The sequence below is a fragment of the Pygoscelis adeliae genome, unplaced genomic scaffold (assembly GCF_000699105.1).
Source record: "Pygoscelis adeliae isolate BGI_AS28 unplaced genomic scaffold, ASM69910v1 Scaffold75, whole genome shotgun sequence".
NCBI lineage: Eukaryota > Metazoa > Chordata > Aves > Sphenisciformes > Spheniscidae > Pygoscelis > Pygoscelis adeliae.
The window spans coordinates 1,659,665-1,674,888 of record NW_008824772.1 but is presented as its reverse complement, the minus strand read 5'-3'; the positions used below and the strand labels follow the sequence as shown (position 1 = coordinate 1,674,888).

At 36.9% G+C, this 15,224-nt stretch overlaps 1 protein-coding gene across 1 annotated transcript in view; it reads left to right on the top strand.

Annotated features, from left to right (window-relative positions):
* HELZ (helicase with zinc finger) overlaps positions 1 to 15,224 on the top strand; it is a 73,277-nt gene that overhangs the window by 43,883 nt on the left and 14,170 nt on the right. The window contains exons 18-23 of the mRNA XM_009323671.1: positions 1,286 to 1,433; positions 4,360 to 4,543; positions 5,546 to 5,774; positions 9,904 to 10,108; positions 14,112 to 14,163; positions 14,991 to 15,184. Of these exons, the coding sequence (XP_009321946.1) occupies positions 1,286 to 1,433; positions 4,360 to 4,543; positions 5,546 to 5,774; positions 9,904 to 10,108; positions 14,112 to 14,163; positions 14,991 to 15,184 (1,012 nt within the window). The remainder of the gene's footprint in view (positions 1 to 1,285; positions 1,434 to 4,359; positions 4,544 to 5,545; positions 5,775 to 9,903; positions 10,109 to 14,111; positions 14,164 to 14,990; positions 15,185 to 15,224) is intronic.

The window sequence follows — 15,224 nt, the reverse complement described above, 5'->3', positions numbered from 1 at the left end:
TCATACCTACCTAACTGAAGTAAAGAGAGAAAAAGAAATTAAGGAAAGAACAAGCCATTAGTTCAGCCTGACTTTGGAGCTGTAATTGGAAAAAACAGTCCTTGTAGAAAGGGTGTTTTATTTTTTAATGAGAACTCATTACTAAGAATTAATTTGCAGAAGAAATTGTTAGTTTTGCTCATTGGCAGCAGTGGACTGCTGCAACTCAATCCACAGAAGAATTGCATATTCTTCAGGATTGTCCAGTGTAAGCCAGTTCTGGTCAGTAGTGGGCTGCAGTTGTTTGATGATTTGGTAGCAGGCTAGTTTCTTTAGCTTTTCCGAGACCAGTAATTTACATCTGAAGTTACAATAGTTGGAAGCCTGGAAGAACTCAGTGGACCCACTGACTGCACTCCTGCTTTTGTTGTCTTCATGTCAGGCTGCATTCATGTTACTGCATCCACAGAGCTATATCTGAAGAACGTTAAGGTCGGAGGTTGAGCATTCAACAGTTAGATTATACCAGAATTCACTAATTAATGAAAGCCAGTACATTAGTTTAGCTCTACTGTGCATGCAATAGTATACAGGAGTTACAGTACTACTGATAGTAATCTGCAGTCTCTTCTTGCTGGCTTTTTGTCTTGTGCCATTCAGTTTGCCTTCTTCTCTCCTGCTTTTCACTATGAAAGTAGTTCTTGCCTCATTTCCTTTTCAGTCAGCCAGCTTCTGTAATGCCTACTGCCAGCAGAGGCAGTATATTCTGGTTGTATTTCTGATGACTGGCAACATAGATTGGTCTGGAGTAGAAGTCACAGAGGAAAAGCTTGCTTGGAAGCTGAACACTTGGCCTGCACTGAGCTCAGTACACATGAAGTCTTTAGTAAATTCATCTTCCAAGTTCAACAACCCTTAACTGATGTAAACAGGCTCATTGTCCAGCAAGCCTGGGGAATAACCAGTCCCAGACAGCAAGTGTTCTTTTGCCCAGTTTCAAGCCACCAGAACATCTGAGTGAAACACGAGTGAGAATGTTAGTAACTCTGTCAAGCTTTAGATTAGAAGAAAATACTGCCTTCGTAGAAAAAGTGTTGGAAAAGCGTATTTTTAGTGCCTTCTGCTCTGTCTGTAGTATGGAAATATCAGTTCAGAGAAATCACTTGAAGATGCCGAATAGTAATCAGTGGTTCTATTTTCCTTATGAAGTATTTTGTGGTTGCATATTTTATCAGTGAGATTTGCATATTTTATCAGTGAGCTCATATGTAGACTCCACATTTTATTCTGTTTTGCCTTGTTACAGTTATACATCCGAACTTTTCTATGAAGGCAAATTGATGGCAAGTGGAAAGCAGCCAGCACACAAAGATTTCTACCCTTTGACTTTCTTCACAGCACGTGGAGAAGATGTGCAGGAAAAAAATAGTACAGCTTTTTACAATAATGCAGAGGTAACTCTTCTTTGGCTTTATTCTTGATTGTTTTCTTAAAGCTCCCGTCCCCCAGATTTATTGGTTTATGCTCAGTGTAGGTGGAAGACATAAATTGTCCTCTACTAGGAGAGAGGAACATGGAATTTGCTAAACATGAAGTAGTGAACATTGCAATTGTAGTAAACTTTTCCACTAATTTATCTTCTTTTTTTTTCTTTGCAAATTGCAAGCTGCACATAGTTCTCTCAGGCTCATTCTTCAGGATGTCTTTCCTGATAATTTTTGTGACAGTCTGATGGATGTATCTTAGCAACTAAGAGTAACTGCAATTTGAAGTAAAACTTAGATTTCTTTGACTGTTGTAGAAATGTTCCCACTCAGATAAGAGTCCTCCTGAGTAATGTTTCATATTTGCTTTAATATGTTTAGGATCAGTGTCTAACTGATCATGTGCAGATGAGATTTTTTTCAGTGAGAACTTATTCTCAATATGTTTGTCTCACATAGATTTATTTGTGTTCTTCAAAAATTACTTTCATTCTCATTCCTTCCCTTGAGTTAAAAAAAAACCACCCACCAAACCAACAAAACCCACAAAACCAAACAAAACCCAAACACTTTCACACCCTCCCCCCCGACTTGGTAATACTTTTTGTAGTGAAAGATGCCTTTTTCCAGTCACCTCAAGTTAGGGAGGGGTTGACCCCACTCCTTTTTCTCCCACCAAAAAGATGTCTTAAGAAACATCATTGACATTTAAAGAATAACAAAGAAATACCACTAATTTTCTTAAACTTATGAGGAATTTTAACTGAAGTTAGGTTGCAGTTTAGCAGCAGTGTTTGTTATGAAGCACTGCAGAGCTGCCTGTGTTTCCCCTTGTTGATCATGGTGCAATTCATTTGATGCACAATTTTTAATCTTCTTGTTGTTGTTGTGCTGCACTTGTTATGCATTCTTTGATGTATTAAAATACCTACTTAAATAAGAAGCTCCAATCACTTCTGGACACATCACTGAAAAAAACTGAAGGCACCTGACTACTTTCAGTAATCTACTTGGATTGCTTTGCCATTTAAAAAAAGTTGTAAAAAACCTAAAAATATCTTCAGTGGCCAAGTAACTGTCTGAAAATTGTGAGTCCTTAATAGCTAAAGGCAGAAATGAAGGACAACAGCTGCTTAAACACCAACATGAAAAATGGAAATTCAGATGATGAGGGAGATTTTTGCTGTTTGACCCTTAATGGACATTTGCATTGGGGCATCTTATGGTTCATTGGTGCCTATGTTAAGTATTAATCTGGAAAATACACTTGCCCTTTTTGGTCTTAATTCTAAAATTTCCCTATGTGGTGTTGATTCTAAATACATATCCAGAAGCTATATGCTTTCAGAGAAGCTTGCCAAAATACCTGCAAAAGATCATTCTATTTATGCTATGGTTTTTATACATATCAAAGTTTATTCTAACATCCTTTGTCAGTAGAACTAGCTTTTAAATACAAGAATTTATGTTGCAAAAAGTTATAGTCAGGACTTGCTCAAAACCAGCCACGTATTTTCACTGCCCTCTGAAAATCTAAAATTATAAAGAATAAACTAGTTGTGACTTTTTAAGGATTAACAGATCTATCTTTGCTTTAATAGTTTCCTCATGATTTTTTTTTAAATACCTGAGTTTTTCAATAAACTGTCCCAGTTTAGATTAATTTAAAAAAATATATACACTTACATGAGAATGTAAATGTCATATAATCAGATCTTAAGTGGTAAGAAGTCAGCATGAAACAACAGACTTCTAGGAGTTAGGAACTACTATGTTTTATACTATTGTACATACCCATTGTGATTTATAACACTTTGCATGTTCCTGAAATGTCCATAAAAGTTCCTTGAATTCCCACTTACCAATTCGAAGAAGAGATAAATTTAATGCTCTTAGCTTTTATATTATTTTTAATGCCCCCTTCCCACAGCCAAAGATAACTGGATGAATAGGGAAGAGAAGAAAGTTAAGAATACTTGAGATTCTTGTAGAAGAGACTGTCTGCCTAGCTTCCATTAAGAGGCTGAGCTTGCCTTTGTGATGCTATAGGAGAACTGCATTCATCAATTATCATGCTGTACATAGCTGGATAAATATTTATTGAATGTCATACCGACATTTATTAAATGACATATTGAATGTAAACGTTAAACCCAAACAAACTGACAAACCTTCCATGAAGTTACTCAGAAATGCCTTCTACAGTGCAGTATCTCTCTTCAGCGTGTTGAAGCGGAAGCTGCTATGCCTGGCGCCTTTTGGCAGCGGGTTACTTTGAGCCTGTCTCCCCACAGGAGGAGGTTTTCAGTTTTTATTACTCATTAGGCTTCTCAGGTAGCACACTTAACAGTATTTCATAGACACGAACTAGCAGTTCATGAATAATCTGAAACTCTCGATGGTATCCTTTGGAACGGGAGGTGATTGTGCTCTGGTATACATATTCTCTTTCTAGAGTTATCAAACTCTAACATGCCATATATAAAATCCAGAATAAAAATAAAATAATCCCTATTTATGCAGTATATTTACTTATGGAAGTTAGTTAAAGTATGATAAGAAAGGTCCTACTGCACTTGACATTTTCTTAAGAACATAAGCATGAAAATTAAGGCTATTAATATAATTTCCCAGCTTGTACTTTAAAGGTGACGTTTTTGTGGGCAAACTTTTATTTCAAGATTGAAAAAAGGTACTGTATAGTAAATACATTGTTTTAATACATGATATTTTAGAGTATCACTATAGAATACAATAGTAGTATTGCTTGTTCAGTAAGGCTATGTAATACTGTGACCTGTAAATGTTTTAGAGCTTTAAAATTCAAATTTTCTTTCCATATCAAAGAATGATCTTCAGTGGAGCATACTTTTAAGATTTCTGACTTTCTTTTAAGGTGTTTGAAGTAGTAGAGCGTGTTGAAGAATTAAGAAGAAAATGGCCTGTTGCCTGGGGCAAATTGGATGATGGCAGTATAGGTGTCGTAACACCTTATGCTGATCAAGTGTTCAGAATTCGGGCTGAACTTCGGAAAAAAAGACTGTCTGATGTCAGTGTAGAGAGAGTGCTAAATGTTCAGGGTAAGTAATAGTTGTATGTCTCAAAGATATGCTAAGGAAGTAAAAAATGTGACTGGTGAAGTTAAGTAAGACCTTCCTAAAATAATCTTAAAACGATCAGAACAAAAGGAGAGCTGTGATATAGCCCATAAAAACTGATGTATCAAAATGAAACTGGCAAGTATGCTGATTAGATGTTATTCCAACATTGAATACCAAAGCAATAAACTCATGGATGTGAGATTTATCTTTTTTCAAAATTAAGTTCAAGCTTACTTAAAAAATAAATTGATTGAGTGAAAAATGTGAAAACTGACGGATTTTTATTTTAAGGGGAAAACCAGAGTTCCAAATAAAAAGGTAACAAGGCTTTAGCCTCAAAATGTTTTACTGATTTTTTGCATTTGTAGAATAGACTGTAAAAAGGGGTCCACAAATTTATATATTTGTTCTTGGGATCACACTGATAACAAGTATTTCGTGTAGGCATAGCCTGTTGCTAGGTTGTGCTTTTAGTCAGTGATAAACAAAGGAAGAGAATAAAGTAACTGAGTGACAGTGACTGGTGTGTTCTGGTTTTTCATGGTAGATACTCGTATATTTGAGAAATTTTTAAATATGAAACAAGAATGTCCAGAACTTTGTGGTTTGTTGTTTTGTCGTTTTTTGGGTTTTGTTTTTTCTTTTAAGGTAGAATAAATAAATCCACAATTTGTTATTGGCTGATTGGCAATGTTGTAAAGATAATTAGCATTTCAGAAATTTCTGGAATGATTAATATCAAGATGAAAAATAAGCTTTTTAGAGAGGAAATATTCTTGTAATAGAATATGCTATTTATAGTGCATCTTTTAAAATTTTTAAATCTTATTATTCTTGCATAAAGCTCTTCATGTGAAGGGTAGCTCTCAGTTCTTCAGAATATCTAGGTGTGAAATCTGACTGGCGAGTGCAGTGGTCTGATTGTGTTACTAGCGAAATAGCTACAATTATCTCAGACATTTGTTTTTTGTTTCATTTTAGGAAAACAGTTCAGAGTTTTGTTTCTCAGCACAGTACGAACACGGCATACATGCAAGCATAAGCAAACACCAATTAAAAGGAAGGAGCAGTTACTGGAGGATTCAACAGAAGACTTGGATTATGGTTTTCTGTCTAATTACAAACTTCTCAACACTGCCATTACAAGAGCACAATCCCTGGTAGCTGTGGTGGGAGATCCTATTGCTTTATGTTCCATTGGAAGATGCAGGTACTTTATAGATGTTCCTTAGTTAATTAGGGCTAAGGATACTAGAAAACGTGTTTGGTTGATAGAGTAAAATGATGGATGTTCTTTTAGGTGCCAAATAAGACACACTATATTTAAACCCTTAAAATAACTGTATAATGAAATTGGAATTCTTCACGTTTATATTCACAGAAATACCATAAAGATGGTACAGCATTACTTGTGTTCCCAGCTCTTGCAGAGGCTTGGACCTTGTCATGATTTCAGCTTGTCCAAAGTGTGCTGCTGAAGCTCACCCCTCAGGCAGAGCAGGCAGTTGTAGCCCTGGGTAGCCTGGGCAGTGTCGGCCTGTGCTGCAGTAATTCCTGAGATGCCAGCTACCAAGTCTCCTCTGGAGCTGGAAGCATGCAGTTGTGCAAGGGCCGCTCTGTCCCCTGATTAGTAAGTCTTGCTGACAGGGAAGAGAGGGACGTTTTTATTCAATGATAATGAAGAAAACCACTACAGATGAGAGGCAGAGCATTTTAATATCCTCTACGGGTAGACAAGTCTGGCTTTTTTTGTTGTGTTGTTTTGTTTTGTTTTGTTCTGGTTTTACCTTCTTACCCAGAGTCACAGTGTCACCATGTATAAAAACATACAGAGAAAAAGTGTAAGATATTTACCACCTGGTCATTGATAAACTCTTTTTATGTTTTTACAGTTGCTCTAATTTTTACTTGACAGTAACAATTGCAGATGCTTAATTTTATTTTTAGTGTGGTTTTTTGGTATACCTGTTACAATTTTATATATAAATAAAAGTAATATATAATTTGGAGTTAAAAATTGTGATGTAATATAGTATTTTAAAGTTGAATATTGCAGCAGTCATATGAAGGTAGAAGACTTGAAAACCATTATTTATGTTTTTATATGTCTTCATGACACTAGGAAAAAACTCGTTAAGCTCTGAGTGAATTTACTTTATATAGACTTAAATGAAGAAATGTGAAAAATGCTGAGAGATGTAAACACGGATACCAAGCTCTTGTTATTCAAAGGTTTCTTTTTTTGATGGAAAAGCTGAAATGTTGAGATGATCAGAGAGAAACCCTGAGGCTTATTTCTCGAAGAGAGGAAACACTGCACTGATTACATTATTATAATACAGCTAAAAATACTTATTAGTCAGTTGTTATATCTACATTGTATTCTACTTTCTTCAGCAGTATTCTTCTACTGTATTGAAAATGGATGTGGTTTTCAAAGATCAGAATTGAAAAATCCAAATGGAAACCAAACCTTTGTTTACTACATTTATGAAATATAACCTGAATTTAACCATTTACCTGCTGGTGACATGTCAAGAGTGATCTGCTCTAACTGCTAATAACATCTTATTAAAAGAGAAATAATGGTTGTGGTTTTATTTCACTTTCCCATTACCTGCTTGGTTTTTTAGGCATGATCTGGTTTATGTAACTAACTGATGGGAAAGACCTCTGTGCCTCCCGAGCACTCGATCCACACATGATGAGTGTCTGTCACAGTCTGCTGGTGCAGTCTCTAGTTCGTCAGCTTACGCTGCAGAGATACATGACTTAGCTGTAGAGGTTGCCATGCTGTGCTGACTGAGATTTCTCTTACCACTTGTTCAGAACTTACTCTTAGTTGATAAATTTTGCTTCTCTTCCCTACATTGGGGTTCAGGATGCGCAGTGTTACCTAAGTCAGAGAGTTAGTTAATCCCTAGTTAGTCTAGCTAGCACCTAGGCCCATTATTGGTTCTCTAACCATCTGTCTAAATACAGCTTTTGTTGGAGAACGACCATGTCCTTTATTCTCTCTAAATCCCAGTGAGGAAGATAATCTCTTGAATTTTCTTGTAAGCCTGAGTGCTGAGGTTTTAAATTAGATACCCAAAGGGGACCCAGTTTTCAAATGTGGGGGCTCAGCAGTTTCTTCAAGTATGGCTCCTTCAAAATATCTGAAATAGGGCATGCAAAAACTTACTAAAATAAAAATATAAGCTATCAGCACGGTACGTAAGATACAGTCTTGGCAGTTAGGGATTGAGTTTGCCTTTCAAAGGCCAGCAGCTGTTTATATATGTATAGCTGTTCAAAATTATAAAACAAAAAGATAATTAAGAAACAAGGAGCACCGGAGCTTTATTAAGATGTATCTCAAGCTTTCCCTCTAATACACCATTGTCTTATTTCACTGAATAATTGAACGTTTGCTCTTTGAAAATAGTGCTGGAGGGGCTCAGGCACGCTGCTAGAAAGATGGTTCTTTTTTAGTACAGCAGGAGTATAGAAGTCTGAAAGAAGTGACATTTCGTTAGGAAAAACAGACCTCAAAAAAGTTTAGAGAGTACTTGAATTTTATAAATATTCTAATACCTGTCAAAATGAGTCAAGACTCTGTAATGGTAGTTGTAGAGAGCTTTGAGAAGTATGCCCAGGGTAATCATTACATTTCTGTGTGTTACCATTGGACTAGATGGGCTGTTTTGGCAGACACTCCCTTTAAACTGCAGAGCACACTGTAAGACAAGAGACAGCAGTATTTTATTCTCTGTTCTTAGACCCCAGTACGAGTGTTCCATGTGTAGAGAGACTGCTTGGGGCATTCTGAGCAAAAGTGGATGGGTCTCAGTGGATTTGTGGTACTTGGCAGTAGGTTTGGTGGCTGAATTGATTAATCAGAGGGAGTTCCATCATTAAAGCATCTCAGTGAACTATTTCATTTTGGTTTTTAATCCTCACTTAAAACCTTGCAAGATAGATTTGCCTTACAGTGAAATGCAGGAAAAGGGCCATCTTGCATCCTGAACTGTAAAAGCGCATTTCTTGCCTGTATAAAATCACAACAGAAGATGGACTTTTAGGGAAAACTATTTTGAATTCTTAAATACATCAGTAACATCACAGTATTCTTGCAAGACAGACATTTATTCTTTTCCACGAAGGGCAGCTACTCAGCAAAATGTGACACTGCTGTTAAAATTAGGTTAGCAATCTCTCATTTTACAGGTTTTGGGGAGACAACACTGAAATAACAGTGCTTGCTTATAGGCCAGACCTTATTACTGAAGGGTGAACTAGAATGAGTTATAGTCAAGCACACCTTTAAGATCATTGTCTTTTTAATCCTCTTTTTCAATAACTTTCATTACTCTTGTTTTTTTGGAAAGAGAACAGCTCAGTCAGTTTTCTTTAAAGTGACATCTTCAGATCTTATTTAAATATCTTTTAAGCTTAAGTAACTTCACCCAAAAAGTTCCTTTGAGGTTAAAAAAAAAAAAATTAAATCATCACAAGTGCAAAATTTTTGTATAGATCCTGCTGTGGACGTTAAAAACGTAAAGACTTTTTTTATAAGCAATAGAAAGACATGCCATGAGAAAGCAGAAGACAGGTAGGAATGTTCTTTTACTACATAGTTTAAATAACCCCTCCACCCTCCAAAAAGTTGGACAGAATTTTCATAGAGGAAGTCATGTGTCATCTGATGGTTGTCTTTCTGGCTTGAAATTTCTTCTATATTTCTTCTATAGAAATATCTGACACGCAATAAAATTTATGGTTTTATTTGTTTTCCACCAGAGGATCTCAAAGGCCCTCTAGATAGTCCTGACATGTTAATCTTCACGTGACTGAAGTGTTTCGCAAGAGTAGTTTTGAGGATATATCTCAACTTTGGTATTTGTGACACTGGAATTGAATGATCTGCCTAAATTCATAGAATCTTTTTGGCGTCTTCTAGGACTGAGAATCTATATAATCCCTGTGACTCTTTGAGCTTTAATAAATTCCATAAATCACATGCTTTCCAGAATCTTAAGCATTGTGTTCGCTGTGTTTGGTCTTCTAGGAAAGAAATCCAAGTTAGACCTGTCCATGACTTTACTATTAAATGTGATGTACACCCAGTGCTGTGATCTGATATGTGTGGACAGACCCGTATGTCCGTTTTAAATGACTGGGGAGCTTTGCATTATGCTGTGGGGTTCAGATGCATGGATCAGGTTGCAGGATGGATGGCTTGGTGTGTAAAATGAGTATACAGAAAAAATAAAAATGCCACAGTTGTGTTAAATCCATTTTAACAACAGCCATCGAGTCTTACTCCTTTTTATTGTTTCAAAACATTGTTTCCATAGGAAATTTTGGGAAAGGTTTATTGCCCTATGTCACGAGAATGAAAGTCTCCACGGTATCACATTCGAACAGATCAAAGCTCAGTTGGAAGCTTTGGAGTTAAAGAAAACTTACGTGTTGAACCCACTGGCTCCTGAGTTTATCCCCCGAGCTCTTCGGCATCAACATTCAGCGAATACCACCAAACAACAGCAGTCACCACCAAAGGTGAAGTTTTTACTGATGAATTTTGTCAGAAAGTGAATGTAGAAATGCCTTTTGAGAAATGATATAAAAGGTTTGTGGAACAAGCTGTTGTTTTAAAATGGCATCAGCACAATCAGATATGAATGCAAATTCCAGAGGGATCCTCAGCATTTTCAAGTGAAAGCTCTAGACTTGTATTATAATACAGCATTTAGCAATACAGCTTGGGGTTGTCCAAGCCTTGTTTCCTTGCTAAAATTTATACCTTGGGTCACTCTGGCATGTTCCTTGACTGTGTTGCAATGACCCTGATGAACTTCAGCCATGGATCTTGGCCTCAGTATTTAGATAAGCCAGCTTAAACCCTCTGAACAAGAGGCAATCCCTATCCCAAGCAGCTTGTGCTCTGACTGTACCCTGAGAAACAACGGGTCGATACAGACAGTGGCAGGGAGTATAAGGAAACAACAAAATAATAGCCAAAAGTGATTTGGTTTGATCCAAAAATCACATTTAAAATTCAGGAACTTATGTAAGATAATTGTTTGATTTAATTAAAAATATGTTGTGAAACAGTATATCGCCTAGATTAGCTCACTGATAATGTCCTTCGGAAGGCCAGATTTCGTTAGCACCAAGAGGGCAGAGAGATGAAATTACCACTCAGTGGTAATTTTATCAGCTGTTTTATAAAAGCAGGTAAAGAAGTGATGAAAATACGTAGCTTCCTTGGGTTGATAAAGAATAACACTATATTTTGGAGCTTTTTTGGGGGGTGATATATTAGTAATTAATTATATTTTAATAGTTCTCTGTAGTTTATTTCAAAATCATTTGAGTTATAATTTAATTAAATTGTGTTTAGAGATGCAACTAAAATGCAGGTTGTCAGCTTTGTGATGAATTCTGTTGTACGAGAAAGAAGAAACGTACGTATTTTCCATAGCTTTGCATTTTTGTTGCAGGCTGTATCATTTAAATGAAATTTTTATGACAGGCTTTTTAACAGTACAAAAAGGAAAGCCTTCCCTTTGGCAGTCCTTCTCAAAAGAGATTTTGTAAGTGAGAACATTTGGTTTCTTCATCAAGATGTATTACTTTCTGAAACAAACACCAGATTTCTAAAGCATCTAGTCATGTGTCAAAGCACTAGGCTTACAGAAAACCGTAAATTAAAAAATTATTGTCTTTAAAAAAATCATTGCTGCACTCTCATTTTTCATGAGTGCTTCAGCCTTCAGTGCATTTTCTTTAATAATAGAACATCACTATTAACATTTTTTGTTTCCTAAAATGAAAGAAAAGTATTTGAAAATGCAGGTATAGTACATTTTTAAAAAAAAAGGGGGGGGGGAGGTGAGAGTCTTGTGAATAGACTGTTCTGTTTATTTTTCTTCCAGTTTGTTAGTAAACTAGCATTTGTGCTGTAGAAATCAGAAGAGACACTTTCAAACTGCCAGCACTGTATTTTCAGCTTAAGATCTGAAGTGTTTTAACCACCTATATCATAATTATAATAAAATCTCTTCCCTCTGAATACAGTTGACAGCTAGCATGTGTAGTAACAGAAGTAAAGCAAGCAGGTAATACACACAGAAAATGGCTGTGATAAATTGATATATTTCCCTTTGCTCAAGTTTTAAAAGCAGATGGTTAGCTTTGCTTATTTTAGACCTCCTAAGTACAATATTTAACACTAGAAGACAAAAGATTAAAAACCTAGCGCTGGTGTCTTTTGTAGCAAAAAAATGAGAACAGCCTCCGATATAGTGCTTTGTGGTGACTTTATGAAAAGTGATTTTGTACAAATGGCACCTTCTTATTCAGCAGAATTGCTCTTGGATTTACCTAAGGACATTAACCCTCTGTTTATTTTTTAAAGAAGAAAAAAAGTTTCAGTCCTGTCTCTGAGAAGCAAACAGCTAATATGGGACTGGCTAGCTGTGGGCTGCTGTGCTTCATGGCAGCCCTGTCTGTGAGGGCATCTGCCTTCACATATGTTTGTGTGGCTTGGTTGGGGATGGTGGAAGTGCGGAAGGAACAGCAGAGTTGGATAGGCACAGCCTTTATTAAAGGTGATGATGTGGAGACGGAAAATTTTCAGAACTCGGAGCTTCCCGCAGGGTAGTTAGCGTACAGTAAATTAAGCTCCGAATTTTACAACTGTGCCTACCTCCCGCTCACTGCCTGTGCTCCAGCGTTTTGGCCTGGATTCAGGCACTTAATTGGAATGCATCGTCGTCCTAGACATTTTATACAGTCAGTGAGGACCACAGGTCTGATTAAGTTTCTGGAGAATACTCTCTTCTCCTGTCTGTTGACTAAAGGGGGATCCTGGGAGTGGCGAGGCTGTTAACTGCCTGAAATCACCTCAATCTTGGTCTGAGATTCCTCTGAGTGCCTTTATGGAATGTGGATTTTTATACTCTGAAGGTGGAGCAAGTTTTTAGAGGAAACTGAGTGTATCTGTGCTCCAGTGCTGTCAATCGCCATCAGTTAAAGTGTAGGTTTAGGTGTTCTGTAGATGGGCAGGGAAATGGACCTTGATCTGGAAATCTTTGAGAAACGGTAACGATTAGGTCATTAATAGACTATTACAAAGTCATTAAGCCATCAAAACTATTAAAAGAAAAAGACAAAAGAAAGCCAGCACCTCCCTTCCCCAACTTCCAAATGGCCCCAGTTCACTTATATTTACCAATCTGATGCCGTTACATGCTGAAGCTCCTGTTCAACAGGACAGCTGTTCTTGCGGATTTATGTAATTATTTGCTATTTGAGTTTTAAAAATATGGCACCTATAAAATACAAGTATGGTAGGTAGAACAGAGATTTATTAGACTTCTGCACATACAGCTTGATGCTAACAGACAGCATAACAGATACAGAAATGCCTTGTACTAACCATGAGTGATTAAGGCATGTAGCTCCTCTAAATTTTTAGATTGAATCCTGCTCTTTAGTGAATAAACGGGTTTCTTAAGTACTGCAATGAAAAGCAATTATTATTTTATTTTTCAATAATTCATTTTTAAAACGAGAGGAAAATTCAGAGACCTGTTCTTTAATCCGGTTTATGCATGGGTCAACATTGTCAAACAATCTGTCTTTTTACCCTGACTAATTTGCTCAGACTGCTGGAAAACTGCCTAGACTTATCTCCTGGGCAAGAAAAGTTTTGCAGCATCAAAGGGTTTTTAGATTTATTTTAAATTTGTGAATGTACTTAGGTCCAGATTAAGTCAGGTATTCCTGTCCTGCAAAAGACTTAGGAGCATACTGGCATTTGAATATGTGCTCACAGTTTATGAATATTAACTAATTAGTTGATGCTGTAAACTCATGAGCGTGTAGGAGCGATAACTCAGTTCTGTTAACCTCCTTTTCTCATGTACAATTCACCAAGGAAAAACAGTTTCCCCAGAGTACTCTGGTTCTTGACTCTACTATATTGTACTTTTGGGGGAGCAGTCACTAGGGGGCCAAAGTCCAGAAGCAGATACATGAGATGGGGTAGGGAGGCAATGTCTAATGAGGCTGGGTGAGCAATTGAGTAAAACGGAAGGCAGCTACTTTGTCTCCAAGCTTCTTGAGTTGAAACCTGGAGAAGAAAATCGATCATGCTTCCACTAAGAGCTGCCACGGAAGGGGAATACTGAGGGTTACGTTAGTACTGGGTGCTGCTCCTAAAAGAAGTGAGGCAGCGGGAAATAAAATGTTGAGAAAAGAAACTCAAAGCAGCTTGCTGTAACTCTCCTTGCATCTGAAAACAGGCCTCGGGAGAGAGTATCCCCAGAGGGACTGGTAATGACCCGCTGGTTAATTGAATTAGTGGTATGTAATATCCAACTTCGTGAATTCATAATCGTGATGGAACTGGGCAGTTGAATGTGTAAGAATAAAATGTTGGGCTAACTTCTTTCAAACTCTTATTTTGTATTTAATTATAATGTTCACTTGAAATAAAAAGCTTTGCTTTACGTAAGAATGCTAAGCGTTACTATTACTGTTTTTCCCTTTAAAGGGCAAGGTCCATCATCATAACCAGAATGACCATTTCCCACCTGATGGAATTGGTAAGTATCTCTGCTGTTACTGAAGGAATTCCTCTGAGCTTACGCTGATTTGGCTTCAGTGAAGTTGATGCTCAATTTATGTCAAATTACTATCTGGTCTGTTCTCTATTTGAAAGCCATTTACTTGTGTGCATTTGGGAAACAGATTATAGACTGTTAAGTGGACATTAGGTATTTCTGAGGCTATCGCTTTATAGTGTTGTGCACACTGGCTTTAGAACCTTAACACAGCATTGTTGTTGGCCTCTTAAAAGTGGCAATTCATAATGTAAAATACTGTACCAGTGTATTTGCACTACAAGAGTTAGGACATTATGTCACATGCACTATTGTATGATGTAATTTGAACTTACATTGTGCTGTCATATATCCAGATATTACTGATCATACTTTTGCAAGGTAGCATGCATCAGCTTAGTAATTCTGTTAGTAATTTGAAAAAGCATTAATTTAAAGCTTGTCTTCCCTGCTAAACAAAGGAGCATGATTCCAGTTTTTGATGCAGTGTTTAGTGGCTACTCTGACTGTCAGCATATTTAATTGGTTGGGGACATTCTTTCATTAATGCAGTTACCAGCTACCTGTTGCTCTATATCTCAACTTGTATTTTCTGCCTCTTCAAATTTTTGAAACGGGATACAGGATTTGATTAATGCTTTCTCTCGGTGTATCAGACCTATGCTGTTAGAGAGTTGCACACATGCTTTATAAAGATAGATGCTATTAAGATGAAAAAAGAAAGAAATAGATAGTCTTCATATTCTTTTTGTGTATATATCTTCTTTTTTTGTATGTGTATATATCTTTTTTTCTTTCTTTCTTTTCAGTTCAGCCCAATCCTTCTGTTCTAATCGGAAATCCTATCCGAGCATATACGCCTCCCCCTCCTCCTCTGGGACCTCACCCCAATCTGGGGAAATCTCCAAGTCCTGTTCAAAGGATAGATCCACACACTGGGACAAGTATTCTATATGTACCTGCTGTCTATGGAGGAAATATGGTCATGTCTGTGCCTTTGCCTGTAAGAATTCATTTTCTGGTTTGGTGTCGTCTGTCGTGCC